This window comes from Trematomus bernacchii, unplaced genomic scaffold (assembly GCF_902827165.1).
Source record: "Trematomus bernacchii unplaced genomic scaffold, fTreBer1.1, whole genome shotgun sequence".
Lineage (NCBI taxonomy): Eukaryota > Metazoa > Chordata > Actinopteri > Perciformes > Nototheniidae > Trematomus > Trematomus bernacchii.
Window position 1 is genome coordinate 5,511,924 of NW_022987648.1, and position 15,717 is coordinate 5,527,640.

The window sequence follows — 15,717 nt, forward strand, 5'->3', positions numbered from 1 at the left end:
GAAAAATTGTGGATGACAGCGCAGAGGAAGTTTTGAGTTTCTTTATTTTTAAATCTCTTCCTTCCTGCCTTTAAAACAAGTCCCTCAGCCCGACGGGCAATGAGCTGCAGCGTCTTTCCTGAAGAAACACACACACACACACACACACACACACACACACACACACACTCTCTCTGCACTCTCTCACACACTTCACCGTGAATCTCTGAGGTTGACACTTGCAAACAGGAAAGCACTTTGGACAGGACTTTAACTATTGTTGTTCCAACATTGTTCAAAGATAATCACATGGAAATTGTCCTGCTGACAGACAGGCCGCTAATGTAGGTAGCCTATTTCAAACAGACGCGAAAAAAGTTTGGGAAGCTCAGTTTGCCTTTAAAAGAACATTTAAAACAACTTAAGAAAAAATTGTAAAAATGTATATGTAGAATAGCCCGACATCAATAGGATAACCTGACACTTTTGTTTTACTTTCTGTATTCAGCTTGGAAACTTTTTTTAAACATTGTTTTATCTCCCAAGTAGCCTTACTCGTTTTTCTCTCTTTTAATTTAGTTTGTGGGGGAAAGTTCTCTAAACCAGCTGTATTTTTTTTCAAACTAACTAAATGTAGGCTACCATGTATTAATTAAATGACTTGTCTCAATCAGAAACAGCCCGCGAGAGGCCGCGGTGAGCCCCGTTTGTTCCGCGGCACCGGAGCGGAGCGGGGCCGGGGTCTCCGGGGCCGGGGTCTGCTGTTCACCCGTCTGTCGGTGTTTGACTGTGGACTGTGCTGCGTCGTTCTAAACTACAGAAAACTGTTGGCAGGAGTCACCAATTAGTAAGACATTAAAATAATATATTAGGTTCGTTTGCTCCTCTGATTCAAATAAACAAAGTAACCCGAGTTTAAATACTCACCTCTCAATCCGTCATTGCTTGACCTGCACTTTTAAAAGCAGTCGACATCTAAAATTGGATTCACTGTGCCGCCTTAAGCGTGATCGGCCCGTGCCGGAGGACCCGGGTTCGAATCCCCTCAGAGGCACTTTAAACAAATCGTTAAAGAAAAAGTATATATATATATATATATATATATATATATATATATATATATATATATATATATATATATATATTCGTTGAGACATTAAGCAAACTGTTACCAAACACAGTAGTATTTGTTGAGTTGATTTGTCATGTTGAATATGAGAAGCATGATCTCCATCAGCAGCCCTTCTGAATCCAGCTGCTGTTACAGGGTTTGTTAACTTGATGTATCGCTCGGCTCAAGGGTGGAAATGGATCGTAGTGCGATACAAACTGCTGACAAAGCTGGTGTAATGTCATTCAAATGTGCCAATCTGAAATACTACTTCTTTAAAACGGTAGTGTAAAGTGCTTTTAATTAACTTATTTGTGAGGTAGGACTGAATAAAAAAAAAAGTAAAATGGAAGTTGAGCGTTTCCTTTAAACTTCTTCACATCATCACACAGACACATGAGTGGCATTCAATGGATTTATTGAACTGTTCAGTCCCTTGACATTTGGGGGAAATTACATGACAAATTCCAAGTCCCACAACATAACAAAAAGTCTTTATATACCCACCTTAGGTCAGCCTGCCTGCCAGTCACACACACAAACAAACACACACACACACATTCACTGTCACACTCACACTGCTGCTGACCTTAAACCTGATCTTACCTGAACTTGTCCATCCTAAACGAATCAAGACTTACCAAGCGAGGCGCATTGCCAATTTTTATTTAATCTACAAAACTGTCATTAATGTAGGGACTGTATGCTCGGCTGCTCTCGTCAAATTTTCCCAAAAATTCTCAAAATGCAAAACTCAAGTATTACTGTGACTTTTGTGATCAACTTCCTAACACAATCTGAATTTGGGGGAGGAGGAGTAGTGGGAGTCAGCACATCACAGCAAGGCTAATAAAGTTACATCATACAGGAAATGTACTCTCCCCTGCCTTTACCCACAGGCCCCCTTTTATGGTGGACGACACACACATCCTGTTGTAAGGATCGGTCATGGGCAGCTTGGGAGACGGGCTGCGTTAACCTGCACTGCAGCGACTTCAAATCTAATACATTTCATCTCAGGTCGACATGCTGCTGTCATTTTAGAAAAAAAAATTATATACATGGCAGACAGAGCTGGAGCAGAAAGAAAAGAGGTTTATGTGAACGGAGCTCATGGTGAAGGAAGGAAAGTGGAAGACACACCGCTGTCAGCTGGACGGGAAGTTCACTGCGATTTAGAGGCTGTGATCGGTTACCACTGCCTGTTTTAGATGAAAAGGAGAACAGCAGGCCAACTCCCAAGCTGCACACGAGCTGTTTACAGTAGACTGAAGTACACAAAGTCACACATACTCTTCTATACTGGGGACTGGAGTTCTATAGTAGTTTGCTGGCTGTGAACACATGTAAAGAGGAGCGCACAGGTGCTCGCTGTTAAGACGTAACGGGGGCATGTTAAAGCATTCTACATCAAAAGTTCCCTAAAAGTAAAAAAAAAAAAAAAGCACAAACAGGATTCATCTGTGCGGTGGGGGAGAGGAAGGGTGGAGGAAGCAGTCGGGTCCTTCTTGGATGAAGAGCTGCCTCCTCTTCAAGGTAGTGGGGTCTTTCACAGCGACAAGCACAGGGATGCAGCCCGTTCCTCGGCCTTCCTTCTTTCGGCGCTTCCAAAACGAAGCGAGCGTTCCGCAGAGGAGGAGGAGCGGGGGTCGATCGATGAGAATGGGGGTCATGGAGGTTGGGGGGGGGGGGGGGGGGGGGGGGGGGGGGGGGGGGGGGGGAGCAGTCTCATTCCGTGGCCTTGAGGGAGAAGGACAGCTTGGGCCTGGACTTGCCCTTGCCCAGGATGATTTTCTGCTCCTCCTTCTGCTGCTTTTGACGGTCCTGCTCCAGCTTCATGCGCTCCTCGTGAATCTTTCTCTGCTCCTCTACAATACGCAACTGCTCCTCAGCCTGGGGGACGGAAAGGAAAACACGGAGCAGACAATAGGGGTCAGACAAGGTCAGGAAGAGACATCTATAAAAGACATGCACCCGCAGACTGCTGGCATTGGGGTTTTCAACCATGGTAATAATATAAAAGAAGCCCTATAAGGGTTAATCATAAGAGTGTTACAGGAGCAGGTTTACTAATTGAACTCAAACTAAAGCCTAAATAAAATATAAGGTTTATATAAGATTGGGAACAGTTTTGAATTGCCAAAAATGTTCAGTCTTAAAAAAGGAGAGCTCTTTATAACATATATTGACAAAGACGTTAGGAAATATGAAAAGTAAAAGGATACGGAACCAGGAGAAAATGAAATAAATTAGTCAGTACATTTTTGTAACCACGCAATGGCAAAACTCACACTGGCAAGTTAGGAGACTCGTCCCGAGATGCCAACATTTACATTGACCCATAAGTATAAAACAGTCAATTATACGTTAAGTCTTTTGCCACTTCAGTTTCTAGCATACCTCTTGCTGTGAGAAACCGCATTTCCCATACTTCTAGTGTCTCAGTGCTCTATACATTTGATTTGGAATGGAAGACACACAAAGACACATTGAGCACAAAAAGCAGACATGACGCGAGTTGGTTTTTCTTTCTGCACGTAAGGCACACTTATCATTGGCTGTGTCCGGACGGTAACATTTGGAATATATATATATCATTTGTGGGTATCAATATACTCCAAAAATGTTATTAAGAAAATCCCTGTTTTTTTGTTTTAAATATACGAACATGGTTTTCAGGTTTCTTGAGGACATTAAAGCGTTTGAAGAGGATGCGATTAGAGTGTTTTCGTATGTGAGGAAGGCGGCATGCAAAACAACAAAATGGAGGGTTATGAATTTTAGTCAAATGGAATAAATGTATGAAAACGAGACAGGAAGTAGCAGAGCAGGGCGTACCAGTTTGGCCTGAGCGTCGGCGATCTTGCGGTTATTCTCCTCGAGGATTTTTTCCAGCTCCTCCCGCTTAGATTTTTCTTCCTCCTAGACGGGTGACACGGTGCCATGTTAGCGCACGAACAGGCTACAGCCACAGAGCACTTTATGCACACACACACACACACACGCTCACCCTCTAATTGTCACACATACCAGCACACACACATAAAGTCATTACACCACAGAGAAGTTTGTTTAGCCTCTCGCACATGACCACACTCTTTGCAGTCAGCCAGAATTCTTAAAAAATACAAAGAGGGGGCAAAACGCATATAGAAACTGAGGGGGGGGGGAAATTCACCGGCAACTACTTTTCCCTCCCCTACCCTTTTAGAAGTAATTAAAGCTCACTCGCTGAATTATCGTAAAATTTACACGAGAATACAAAAAAAAAGAAAATAGAAAAGGGGGGGGGGGGGGGGGGGGGGGGACCCACTCATCACACTCGTAAAAATAAACATATAAATGACAGACAATACAATCTAGAGGAAAATAGATTTTTAACATCATTATAAGCATGAGAAAAAAGGATACAAATAAAGGAGGGAATAGTTTTGGCTCACCAATGCACGTATACCTACGCATTTTCCTTGCCTGTGTACCTACACAACTGGTGAAAGCATTCGGCATTAAACGGTTGAATATTTACTGTCTCGTCCGGACTGTGTTGCCCCTGCAGAGACAGAGAAGCGCTCCTGGGGTGGGTGGGTGGGTGGGTAGGTAGGTATGGGGGGGACTCTGCCATACCGCGCCAGCGGCATTCCTCTTTATAACTGATCTCTGTACTGCTTAGCCTTTGCCTGCAGCCACAGCTCATTCTGTTTAAGGGTTTATCCGTTCTGTACGGCGGCCCCACAGGAGAGGACAGTACAAAGTGGGGGTCCACGGTACACTTACAGTACAGGACACGAGTCACGGTGAGCTGAAGGCTGCAGGCCAGCTCGGGGGTCAAGTGCTAGTTAGGAAGACGCTGAGTTGTTGTGTTTCCAAAATAAAAACAACACAAATGTATTTAAATAACAGTCTCAAAATTTAGCAGCAAACCCTACAGGAGAAGCAAGGCATGAGTACAAAACACAGTACATTTGCTTTGCTAGAGAGAAAAAGCTCTTCAAATTAAAATTATTAGAAAAAATATATATATTAACAGATTAAAAAAAGGTTAGACCACAGATAGTTAACCTTGTCAAAACAGGAAATGTCCGTCATTATGTATCCAAGAGCAGGTGGCGTCTAACAGAAGAATCCCAAAAGAAGGATTGTTAAAGAGAAGGTAGGGGGGGGGGGGGGGGGGGGTAAAGCATAACACCTGTACAGGACAAACTGTCTGTATAAACAAATGGGATTAACATTTCTACACATCAAATTGGGTTTGAAATGTCAGCGTAGCCGATAGGAAATCTCCACTTGTGTTTTTAAAACTCAGGAGTTATTGTAGGAGTCTTCAGCTGAATACTCTACACTTTGGTTATAAAAAGGGTCTTTCTACCGGTCCTGTGAGTTACACGGTCTCAGTTTGAGAGTGGGAAATTCAGAAAGAGGCATACAGACAAACTGTAACAGCCCGTCCACACGGCGGCGTGCGTTGAAGCTTCAACGCTTCTGCCCGTTCACTTTGAATGGGGTGACGTCACACTTTGCCGAACTGCATTGTGGGAGCGTCGCTTCGCTCGCTTCAAAAGTTGAGCAATGTTCAACTTTTGAAGCTTCAACGGAAGCGTCAGCCAATCAAATCATATGCCAGTACAAGCTCTAGCCAATCAAACCGCGTGCTTGTGTGTCCGGGGCGGGAGATTCATGTGATTGGTTGTTGGTCGAGCTTCAGACTAGCCCGCCAGCAATCTTCAACGCACGGCGCCGTGTGGACGCTGCGTAAGGGGGCACAGGGCTGACCCAATAAGTCCTGTAGGTGAAGGAGGCTTACTACATTTCTCACCCGATTATTCCCGAGCCACTGGCTGCTCCCTGTGAGAGTCAGGGTCACTAGGCTTTAGCCGCCCTTCTCATACACAATACATTATTACTGTAGTATAAACAAACCCCCTTTTTTAATGAAGCCTGGGGAGGCAGTGGACAGGCTGTCAGACAGCTTCACTCTCTAAAATTCAAAACGAAAGGAAGAAGCAGGGGGGCTGTACTAATTTGAAAAAGCCCGAAAAGGGTTCATCATAATAGAAATCAAACTGAAGCCTAAAAATAATCTAATAGAGTTTCTAAAAACTTGTAGGTATTTGGGAAGTTTTAAATGGCGAAAAATGTTCAGAGCCGGTGGTCTAAAAATAGAGAGCTCAAAAAACAGAACCAGGGGGGGGAAATGAAATAAAGAAATCAGTTAATTTTTGTAACCACGCCATGGCAAAACTCTCACTGGCAAGTTAGGAGACTCTCTTGAGACGCCATTTACATTGCCCCATGTGTATAAAACAGGCAATTATACTAAATTGCCCATTTCTAGCATAACTCTCGCTGTGAGAACCACATTTCCCATACTCCTAGTGACTGTTAAGTGACTGCAAGAAAAAGGATCACTTTTAAGATGTGAACGTGTGTACATGTTGTCGTTTTATTACTTTAAATAATTGTAAGCCTTGTGCACGTAAGTTCATGCACATTTTCTCATCCGACATATTTAAATGTGTAAGAAATAACAATTTTGACAGTTAAATTGACAATGAATTACATTTATTAGTAATGCTTTTGCTACATGATTTCCCTGCAGGCTGTGCATATACCCTCCCTGCAGTGAAACTTGTACCATGGCTAGATCACGCATGTCCTGGAGAAAGGCAACAGTGAGACCAGCTGACTGGGGAAGGTATGTAGGGAATGGAGGGGCTGCGTTCCAAACGACCGAGCGTTACCTCTCTGGCCTTCTGGGCCGTGAGCTCTGCCTGCCGCTGTCTCTCCAGCTCCTCCAGCAGCTGACGCTCCATGATGCGCTTCGCCTCCTCCACGCGCCGCAGCACCTCCCGCTCAATCTCGTCCTTTCGCTTCTCCAGCTCCTCCTCCACCCTCTTGGCTACCAGCTCCTCCACCCGCCGCGCCGTCTCCTCCTCGATCAGCTTCTCCTCGATCTCCTGCTGCCGGCTGGAGGACGGAGAGGGAAACAGATGAGAGGAGCTATGAGAGCGGGATCACAGAGGGGAAGGATGCAGGGATTTATCATAAGAAACATATTCTACTACACTGAGAACAAAACAAGGGAGTGAGTTACCAACACACATTTAAACAAGTATCTTGGCTTTTTTAAAATGATTTAGAAAATGTTATCTGCAGCAGTGTGAAGTTGTATCAATGCAATATATGTTCACATTTTGAAGGATTTATTGTCATAGGGAAGTAGCTACAGTGTAGTGATGGCAATGAAAACCTTAAGTACTAAAATACTGCTCATTGTCATAAAAGATGAATATGGGAAATGTAACGGAAGAATGGTATGAAGTAGTGAAGGCTCAGAGCTCAGGATATGTATATATTTGACTTTATAATGCTTAGTCTAGTGTAGTTTTTCCACTAAAATGGCTACAATGGGTTGATGCAGATGCAGTATCATCCTGTTTACCTATTGAAAATGCTTTGAAATTGTTCTTTCATTCTCCAATGAACAGGAAGCTATTAAGAGTGGATGCGTGTTGTCACATCGCTCCTGGCCCCACTGTAAACACACAGCCCACCCTGCCTGGATCTTATTTCATTTTGTCAACCACTGGGAAACCAGAGACCGTTCCAAACCCAGGCCCAAGTCCTTCCTTATCTCCCAAGTCTCTGTGTCAGGATATTTACATGTGTATACCAGGAAAAGTGGCCTTGTGGCCAGGGGTTAATAAAAGAGCCACTCAGGAGGCCAGGTGATGGGCAGAGGCTGGGATCTCAGGTGTCTGTGCGCCTCTGGCTACCACACACACATTTCACAACAGCAGCTTTCCTGTCAGACAGATAGAACCTGCCAGCAGACAAGAAAACTAGCTATGGTCATTATGTGTGGCAACCGCTCCAGTGTTTTAACACAGAGAAGCGGCAGTGATGCACTTTTATTAGCACCTTCTGAAGCAGCATCTTCACTGCAGCAGCAGCTGGTGATGCAGTCAGACATGTTAAAGATAGCTGAAAAGCTAATTCTCCAGCTTTCATAGGTTACTAAACGCATGCTCTCTAACATGCATTCAGTATGTATATGTATTCAGTGAGGGGTCAAGGGGTTTATTAGTACATGTATTGACAGCCAAGTCAATTGTTTTCCTTTGTGCAACTCCATGTTAGACTGCAGAAAACTATTATTTCCATGTTAATATATGCATTGATCTAATTTTCAATAACCAATGAGTACCATAGGGGAGGTTAAGGTAAAAAAGTACGAAAAATCACTTATGTCAGATAATGATCCATAACACATTCAGAGGTTAATGTAAAGCACAAGTGCAGTTACATTAAAACAAGATTGATATAGCTGCTCATTAATGAGTAAGACAACTACTACATTTCAAAACGGTTGGTTGACAGCATCATGCATTAGATTAAGGACCAGTTGTACTGACAGTAATACTTATAACAAAGTTGGAATGTCCTCATTGCAACTATGAAGATTGTAATAATGATAAGCATAGTGCAACAACATGGCTGCTATTATAAAATGGGAATTATCTTAAAGTTAAACTTAACTTCAAGTGCAGCCAGGCTGAAAAGGTGAGCTGGCCCCTGCGTTGCTTTCTTCCCTGACAGGGATAATAATGTGTGCGTGTGTGTGTCCTCAGGGCCTGTGGAGCCTAGCTGACGTTAGCATGCTTTGGCTGCTAGCATGCTAGTGCAAAGAGCTGACGCTATCCATACAACTGAATGGAGCTAGCCTAGCATTTAGCTTAGCACACATTGCAGTTCATTTTACGTTAGATTTACAGAGTCTTTCATTAAAATATACTTACATCTTCCTCTGCCTCTCCATTTCTGCCCTTCTCTCCTCCTCCTCTTTCCTCTGTTTCTCGTCCAGAGCGTTTCTCTTGCTCAGCGTCCTGCCGAAGATGTCGATGCGCTCCGGCGGCGTGGCTGGTCTTTCTCTGCGGGTTGGGGCTGTGGTGGACCGGGAACGAGAACGAGATTCTCTGCGACGGTTCCTTTTCGCTTCCCGGGACTTGGACCGCTTCTTGGACCTCTCCCTGTCTTTGGACCGGCTCCGTTTCTTGCTGTGCTTGCTGCTTTTGGAGTGTTTGGAGCGGGAGGAGCTGCGGCTCCGAGATCGGCCCATCTTGACCAGCTCCGCTTAGCGTTACACCAAACTACGGTGCCTTGTGTCTGATATGTAGGCAATACTGCGAATCCTGTTGCACGAGCTCCTTTTTAAACGTATTGCTTACAGCGAGGTACCAAGTAAAATTGCTTCAATGATTAAATTCTGGAGAAATAATCATTTAAACTGGTTGTTATTTGCCCTACTAACTCTCTGTAAAGAAAGATGGCGGATTGTCGACTATTGCGTTTCCCAGCAGGCACCGCGGCTTTCGGTATTTTCCGGTGGTTTTCGGGAGAACCCAGTCAGGTGAAATCCTAAATCAATGTACAGAGCCCTGAGTTGCCTTAACTTTGTCAAAATAAAGATATTTAGAAAATGTTACGTTTATAAATTATTGAACAATTGGCGTCTATAAAGCCTTTGTGTTCAGTAATAATTACTTTCTATACACGAATAACCGAAAGCCAGTTTGTTTTCATTTTCTCACATAGAGCAGTTTTGGGTTGTTTGTACAGCAAAGTCAAAGTTACACTTTATTTGAACTGTCAATGATAATGTACATAATTAAAACGTTTTTACTCTCAAAATAATTACTAAATGTGTGGTCTTGAAGTAGGCTACTTATTGACCATGTACAGTCACTCACATGTAATCTTAATGGGCTGCTTACAGTTCATGCAGTTTATTCATGATTTCTGACAGAGATACTCAGATATTATTCAAATCAAGTCTTTTGAAGTAATTTTGATTAGAAAATGGTATAACCTGCATCCAGCCATGACCACATTTTAAATTACTCTGTTATAAGTAAAAGTCTGGCATACAAAATCTTACTTAAGTTAAAGCACAAAAGTATTTGCACCAAAATATACTTAAAGTAGAAGTAAAAGTACTTTTAATGCAAAATGGCCCATCATATAGGTCCTAGTGGATTAGGATTATTGATGCATTAATGTGTTCATCACAGCTTGTAAAGGTGGAGCTCATTTAATTACTTTATATACTGCTGCTGGATATTTTAACCAAGCATTATTTGACAATGTTTATTAACCACTTAATTGTTTAAGCTAGAAATCTGCATTTTTAAAGTTACTAGTAACTAAAGCTGTCTTTATATAAATGTATAGGAATACACGTACAATATTGGCTTCTTAAAAGTAGTCAAAGTAGCATAAATTCAAAATACTCAAGGAAAGTACCTCAATATTGTACTTTAAAACAGTTTGAGTAAATGTACTTCACTACATTCCACTAATTCTTCCAGCTCTACTGCATCAGTGTTGTATGAATTATTTTGACTCCAATATAAAAAGATCAACACCTAGATAAAGCACTAATGTCTTCGAATGAAAAACGCCAGAGAGAAAAGTGAAAGCTAAGTCGCTTCCATTTTTCTTTAACCTTGAGCTGGCTCACCGCCTGCAGCTGTTGAGTAAAATCAAGGTAGAAGTGTAAACTGAAATCGTTTAAATGCTCTCCTGCTACTTTTTAAAGCAAGCAGAGTGGCACTACACAGCTTTGAATTGTTGTCCCTATTTGACCTATATTTAACTTTTCCTGTGTCCATTTTTAAATGTTGTTGTCATGCGTTATCAGAGGTTAAAGCGATGCTTTTATCAGAGCTTGTAAATATAGCAACAAGAACATCAGATAGCCAACCAACAGACAGAACGAGGGAGAAAATAAAACACAATTTGACAATGACACAGTCCCACACTAAAAGACTGCCATCCCACTCTGGCAAAATGAGGCCATTGTGATAACTCTCCCTGGAGTGCTGCGCTCGAAATAAACTGTCATTACTAAATTTAAAAACACATAACTCAAAAGCCCAGTGAATCAGCTTTAAAAAGGTCACACAACTCAAGCTAAAAATGAAAGTGCTCCAACTTCAGGAAGATTTATTTTGTCATTTTTTCTAATTACCTGAAACTTCCTGCATCTCTGAATCTAATTTTAGTAGAAAGAAGGCTTTTGTTCACAAAGAGTCTTGCCGTGTGCAGCTTTGATCGTGGATCAAGAATACTTTGAGTTATTGTGAACTGATAACAGTTGTCATCTGAGTCACTTCCATGCACTCAGATGAAAAGGCGTTTGTGTTGAGGAAGGGTGCATTCATCCATGTATTGTCAGAAAAAGCACCATTACAGAAACACAACTGTTCCCAGAATTACAGAGAAATGATGTGATTTTAGTGCCAGAAATTGAGGGCAAGTCTTGGTTCCTCTCTCCAGGAACAGCTCCCCCGGCCTGCACTCCCTCCGTCAATTCCTCTGCTCAAAGCCAAAGAATCAATCTTCTGTAACTTATGGTTACGTTTTATTTTAATGATCCACAAATTCTGTTCCCGCAGATGAAAGGAATCAGCATTAAAGAGGCAAGGATGTCTTGTTTTTCGCTCGTTTCTCGCTTGTGTAACGGGAAGAGAGTGGTGCTTAAAGCTCCTTTTGATGAATAATAGAAAGTGTTTCATGGAGGTGGAGAGGAAAAGAGTTCCACTGCGACTCCGCTGGGGATAGAAAAAAGCCGAGCTGGAGGAGCAGTCGGTGTGTAAATGCAGAGTTTGTCTGTCTGCTCATGGGTGGTTTGGGGTGAATGTTGTAAGAGAGGCAATAACATGAGCGGGAAGATAGATAGAATAGAATATGGAGGGATGAAACCCTCTTTAGTGGTCACACATGCAGAGCACACAGCACACACAGTGACATGTGTTCTCTGCTTTTAACCCATCCTAGTACCAGGAGTCTAGTACTAGGAGATGGAGTTGTAAGAGAGTTTCAGAGAGCCTAAAGAGCAGGTTTCATATTCCTCTAATCCCTATTTGAAAGGGCTCCTTGCTGAGGTGATCTCAGGAGAAACCATTTGGATATGTCACTTATGATCACATGTCAGTCAAAGCTTAAAGGTGTCTGTGTCACAGGAGCACCAGCTCTGTCTTTGGTGGGAGAAGTTTTAGCCAAGATGATGACTGACCTGGTCACATCTCACTGATGAGCATAGCTGTGTGTGAGATCAATGAGATGTAAAGAGGACTAGTAAACACTGTAACTGAGACAATAGTCAAAAAGCTATCGTGAGCAGAGGTGCAAAGTAACTAAGTACATTTACTCAAGTACTGTACATACGTTTACAAAATAGGTACTTAGTACTTTACTTTAGTATTTATACATTAAGCTACTTCATACACTGCGTGCAGAATTATTAAGCAAGTCGTATCTTTGAGGATTCATTTTATTATTGAACAACTACAGTACTCTCGGTCAATCCACAATGTTAATAAACCTCAAGTGTCAATATTTTAGAAAGTAAAAGTGAGGTTTTGGCGTTATAGGAGAATATCTACGTGCAGAATTATTGGGCAACTAAATGAAAAAGGAAAATGTTCCAATCTGACTGGTTTATTTTCATCTTGTAAAGTGAGAATAATAAACAAACAACTCAAAATGTACAAATAAACATTTCTCATCAATCTCTCAACAACATGGTGTGAGATGGGACGCGGAAGATTCACGGTCTGTCAACATGCTGCCTGATGAGAGGGACATTTAAAGCTGGTCTGTATCTGAACTACTGGTTTGATTTGAGGTATTCAGACCATCACTCATTTCATTAGGAATTATACAATGGGATTACACCACTTCCTGTTTACATGCATCCACCGCTGCAACAGTGGTTTCAAAGAAGATGTATGCTGCTGAGGGGAGCTTCCACTGACCCCATTGACATTCATAAATGCAGATAAACCTCAGTAGTCAACATCATTATTATGACACCCACAGCTTCAGAAAGGAATGTATGGGTTTGGAAGATATCACAGTTCACCAAATACCAAATCCTTTTAAAGCGTTTTCCACACACTGAAAGTCTTCAATACTTTCTAAGAACTTCTGACTTGTGTTTCGAAAGTTTTTCTTATAATTCTACATTTCAGTTTGAATTATTTTGAAGAACTATACATTATCCTTAGAAGTCAGATTTACTATCCAAAACCCAAAGAAGCAGAACCCGGCTCCCCCGGCTAAAGTTAATCAAAAAGTCCATCCCTTTCACATTTTGTGATCAAAGTTGGCCCCTTTCTTTCACGAGCACTTCTCAGGTCCCCTGACCCTGCCCCGTGGTTGCTCTTCAGGGGGAAAAACACTTAACAAACACAGGATCTCTTTTAAAAAGCCCCGCCACATTGTCACATTGTCATGTTGATGGCCCAGGGGTCCTGGCATAAAGAGCCATTGAGGAAGGAGACCTGAAAGCAAGCTCCCCCACCCCTCCTGCCCTGAATGAGAACGCTTCTTTCACCTCAGGCTGGGTATGGGAGAGGTGAGGAGAGGAGGGAGAATAAAGGGGGAGGGCGGTGAAGGTGGAGATTTTAGGAGAGTGAAGAGAGGATGTAAAGGAGAGGAGGGGAGGAGGCAGTCAACAGGTCGGAGGAGAGGAGAATAGCAGGAAACCCACTATGCCCACTCTGCATCATTAGAGACTCTATGGAGTGAGTCAGGGATAATCACATCTGTATGGAACATGTCCTCTATTTTTCAATATAATGTCATTTAGACACAGCTAAAGTCATTGGGATACTGATTATATATACACTCCCTGAAGAGATTGTCCATTCATGATTAACATAAGCAGTTTTCTCAGTATCCATTAAACACATGTAGGACACAACATGAGAAGCTGTGTCAGAAGCCTTCTCACACTCACATTGTCGTTCCTTGAACATTTCTGAATATTTTTGGAGTCAGATCTTACTGACAGAAATGCCTTAATCTTGTTGTCTCACCTGTTTGACATTTTTGTTGGAGGCGTTGTGAAAAGGACCCTTCTTCCTTCAGCCTCTGATGTTGGTTATCTTCCGGTTTTATAGCAGCAATATAAACGTCATAACCACGCCCACTCACTTGCAATGAATTCCCCAGAGAATGAGTTGCTGGATTTGTACTTGGGCTCAGCAGGATATACGTAATACTTAGTGCATTTGATGTATGGGCCAAATGACTCGGACGCGTTCCCACATACACCTTCTTTGCATGTATGTAATTTAACTGTCAAAGTCGGTTCACGTTTTTCTTTTCTATTAACCAGCCGCTGTTTTTCTTGTTCTTTTGCGTCTGCACATCAATAGGTCTAAACCCTGAGTGTATATAAACAGTGTCATAATCATTATATTACCACCATACGTCATTATCATCGCAGGATGAAACTGTACTCTTTTTTAAATGAGAGGAAGAGAAGTCCAGGAACAATGACAGGAATGACGTTTTGACGGCAGCTTGTCTGTGACCAGCAGACTGCCGTTTGTGTTCTCTGTGTGTGAAACTGGTATCTGGGATCAGGTTTTATAAGGTCTGACTCCTTAGATCCCTGTCAGATCAGGTCACTCATTGTAAAAGATAATTGATACGTGTTGTGTTATCCACTCGTACAATTTGGATCCCATCCAAAACAGGCTCATCAATTATGTTAATGGCTGTGATAGTTAAAAACGACAATGTAGCTTTGGTGCTCTTAGGGCCCATTATTAGGTATGGCAATTAAAATACATTGTCTATTGAAACAAATCCTGCAGCCCCAGTCAAATCATGGAGCATAATTCAACCATTGTGCCTGTTATATCAGTTATACTGCTGGAACAAACACCAACAAGTTTAAGACTAAAGTCAAAGGATTGTCTTTCGGTGTCGTAGCCACGGACTTGTCTTAGGGCCTGTGTCCATATAGCATCTTCTTCTTTTTGTGTGCCTTTTCCAGGCACTTGAAAATATTTAAACTTTTAAGGAAAGTGCTGGAAATAATTGAAAATGAAGAAGAACCTTGTTTTCGACCACATATGTTTATCCTATACTATCATAAAAAGACTGAAAATCCTGTTTGTGGGAGCTGATCGGCCTGGTCGTTGCTGCTGGTGAGTGTGTGACTTTTATCGCCATACGTGGATCACCCTCCTCGCTCTACAGCTGTCACACTAGCTCATTCATACAAAGTGTGGGAGCAAGCATCCTAATTAAATACTATAGATACTAACAAATAGATAATACAAAAATGGTAGGCGATGCTAGTCTGATACAAGAAGTGGCTATTTATACTGCTGTCATAGACTTTTTTCTTAAAGTGCTGGGTGTGTTTCTTTGATAAAATGCTGGAATAAGGCTCTGCTCAGTGTCTGACTTTTTGCCGGAAAAAGATGATATGTGGAAACAGAGGTTTATGTAGCTGTATAGGCTTGACCAAAAGGTTTGTTGTGTCTGTGTTATCTGCCCTGCAACAATCTGAGAAGAAGCATTAATGTTCAAATAGTCAAAGGTGAAATGCAATATTCTACACAGGGACTATCTTCTTCTTCTGCTGTCCAATTTGAATTTCCTTACCGTGTAACCTCAACAGCCCTCACTGAGCCACTGACCAGATGTCCATTCCCATTACTCAAGACACAGCCACCCTGAAGATTCGCTCAATTCAAAATCACTAACCCTTAAAAGAGGTCCCCATTCACCGCGAGCACCATATGCCTAATGTCTTCCTCCTGACC

General features: G+C 42.2%; 1 protein-coding gene across 2 annotated transcripts; it reads right to left on the reverse strand.

The window, feature by feature from the left end:
• Nucleotides 1–1,491: 1,491 nt before the first annotated feature.
• On the reverse strand, nt 1,492–9,433 carry LOC117485666 (arginine and glutamate-rich protein 1). Of its 2 annotated transcripts, none has more exons than XM_034134293.1 (5): nt 8,887–9,433; nt 6,829–7,054; nt 3,929–4,012; nt 2,804–2,983; nt 1,492–2,770 (listed from the first exon to the last, which is right to left on the reverse strand). In XM_034134293.1, exons 1-4 carry the CDS (start codon nt 9,204–9,206, stop codon nt 2,819–2,821), a joined length of 795 nt encoding a protein of 264 aa, XP_033990184.1. In that variant the 5' UTR covers nt 9,207–9,433; the 3' UTR covers nt 1,492–2,770; nt 2,804–2,818. The 2 variants fall into 2 exon arrangements, with proteins under 2 accessions (XP_033990184.1, XP_033990183.1); XM_034134292.1 differs by having other exon boundaries at nt 1,492–2,778; nt 2,812–2,983; nt 6,829–7,087.
• Nucleotides 9,434–15,717: the final 6,284 nt, after the last annotated feature.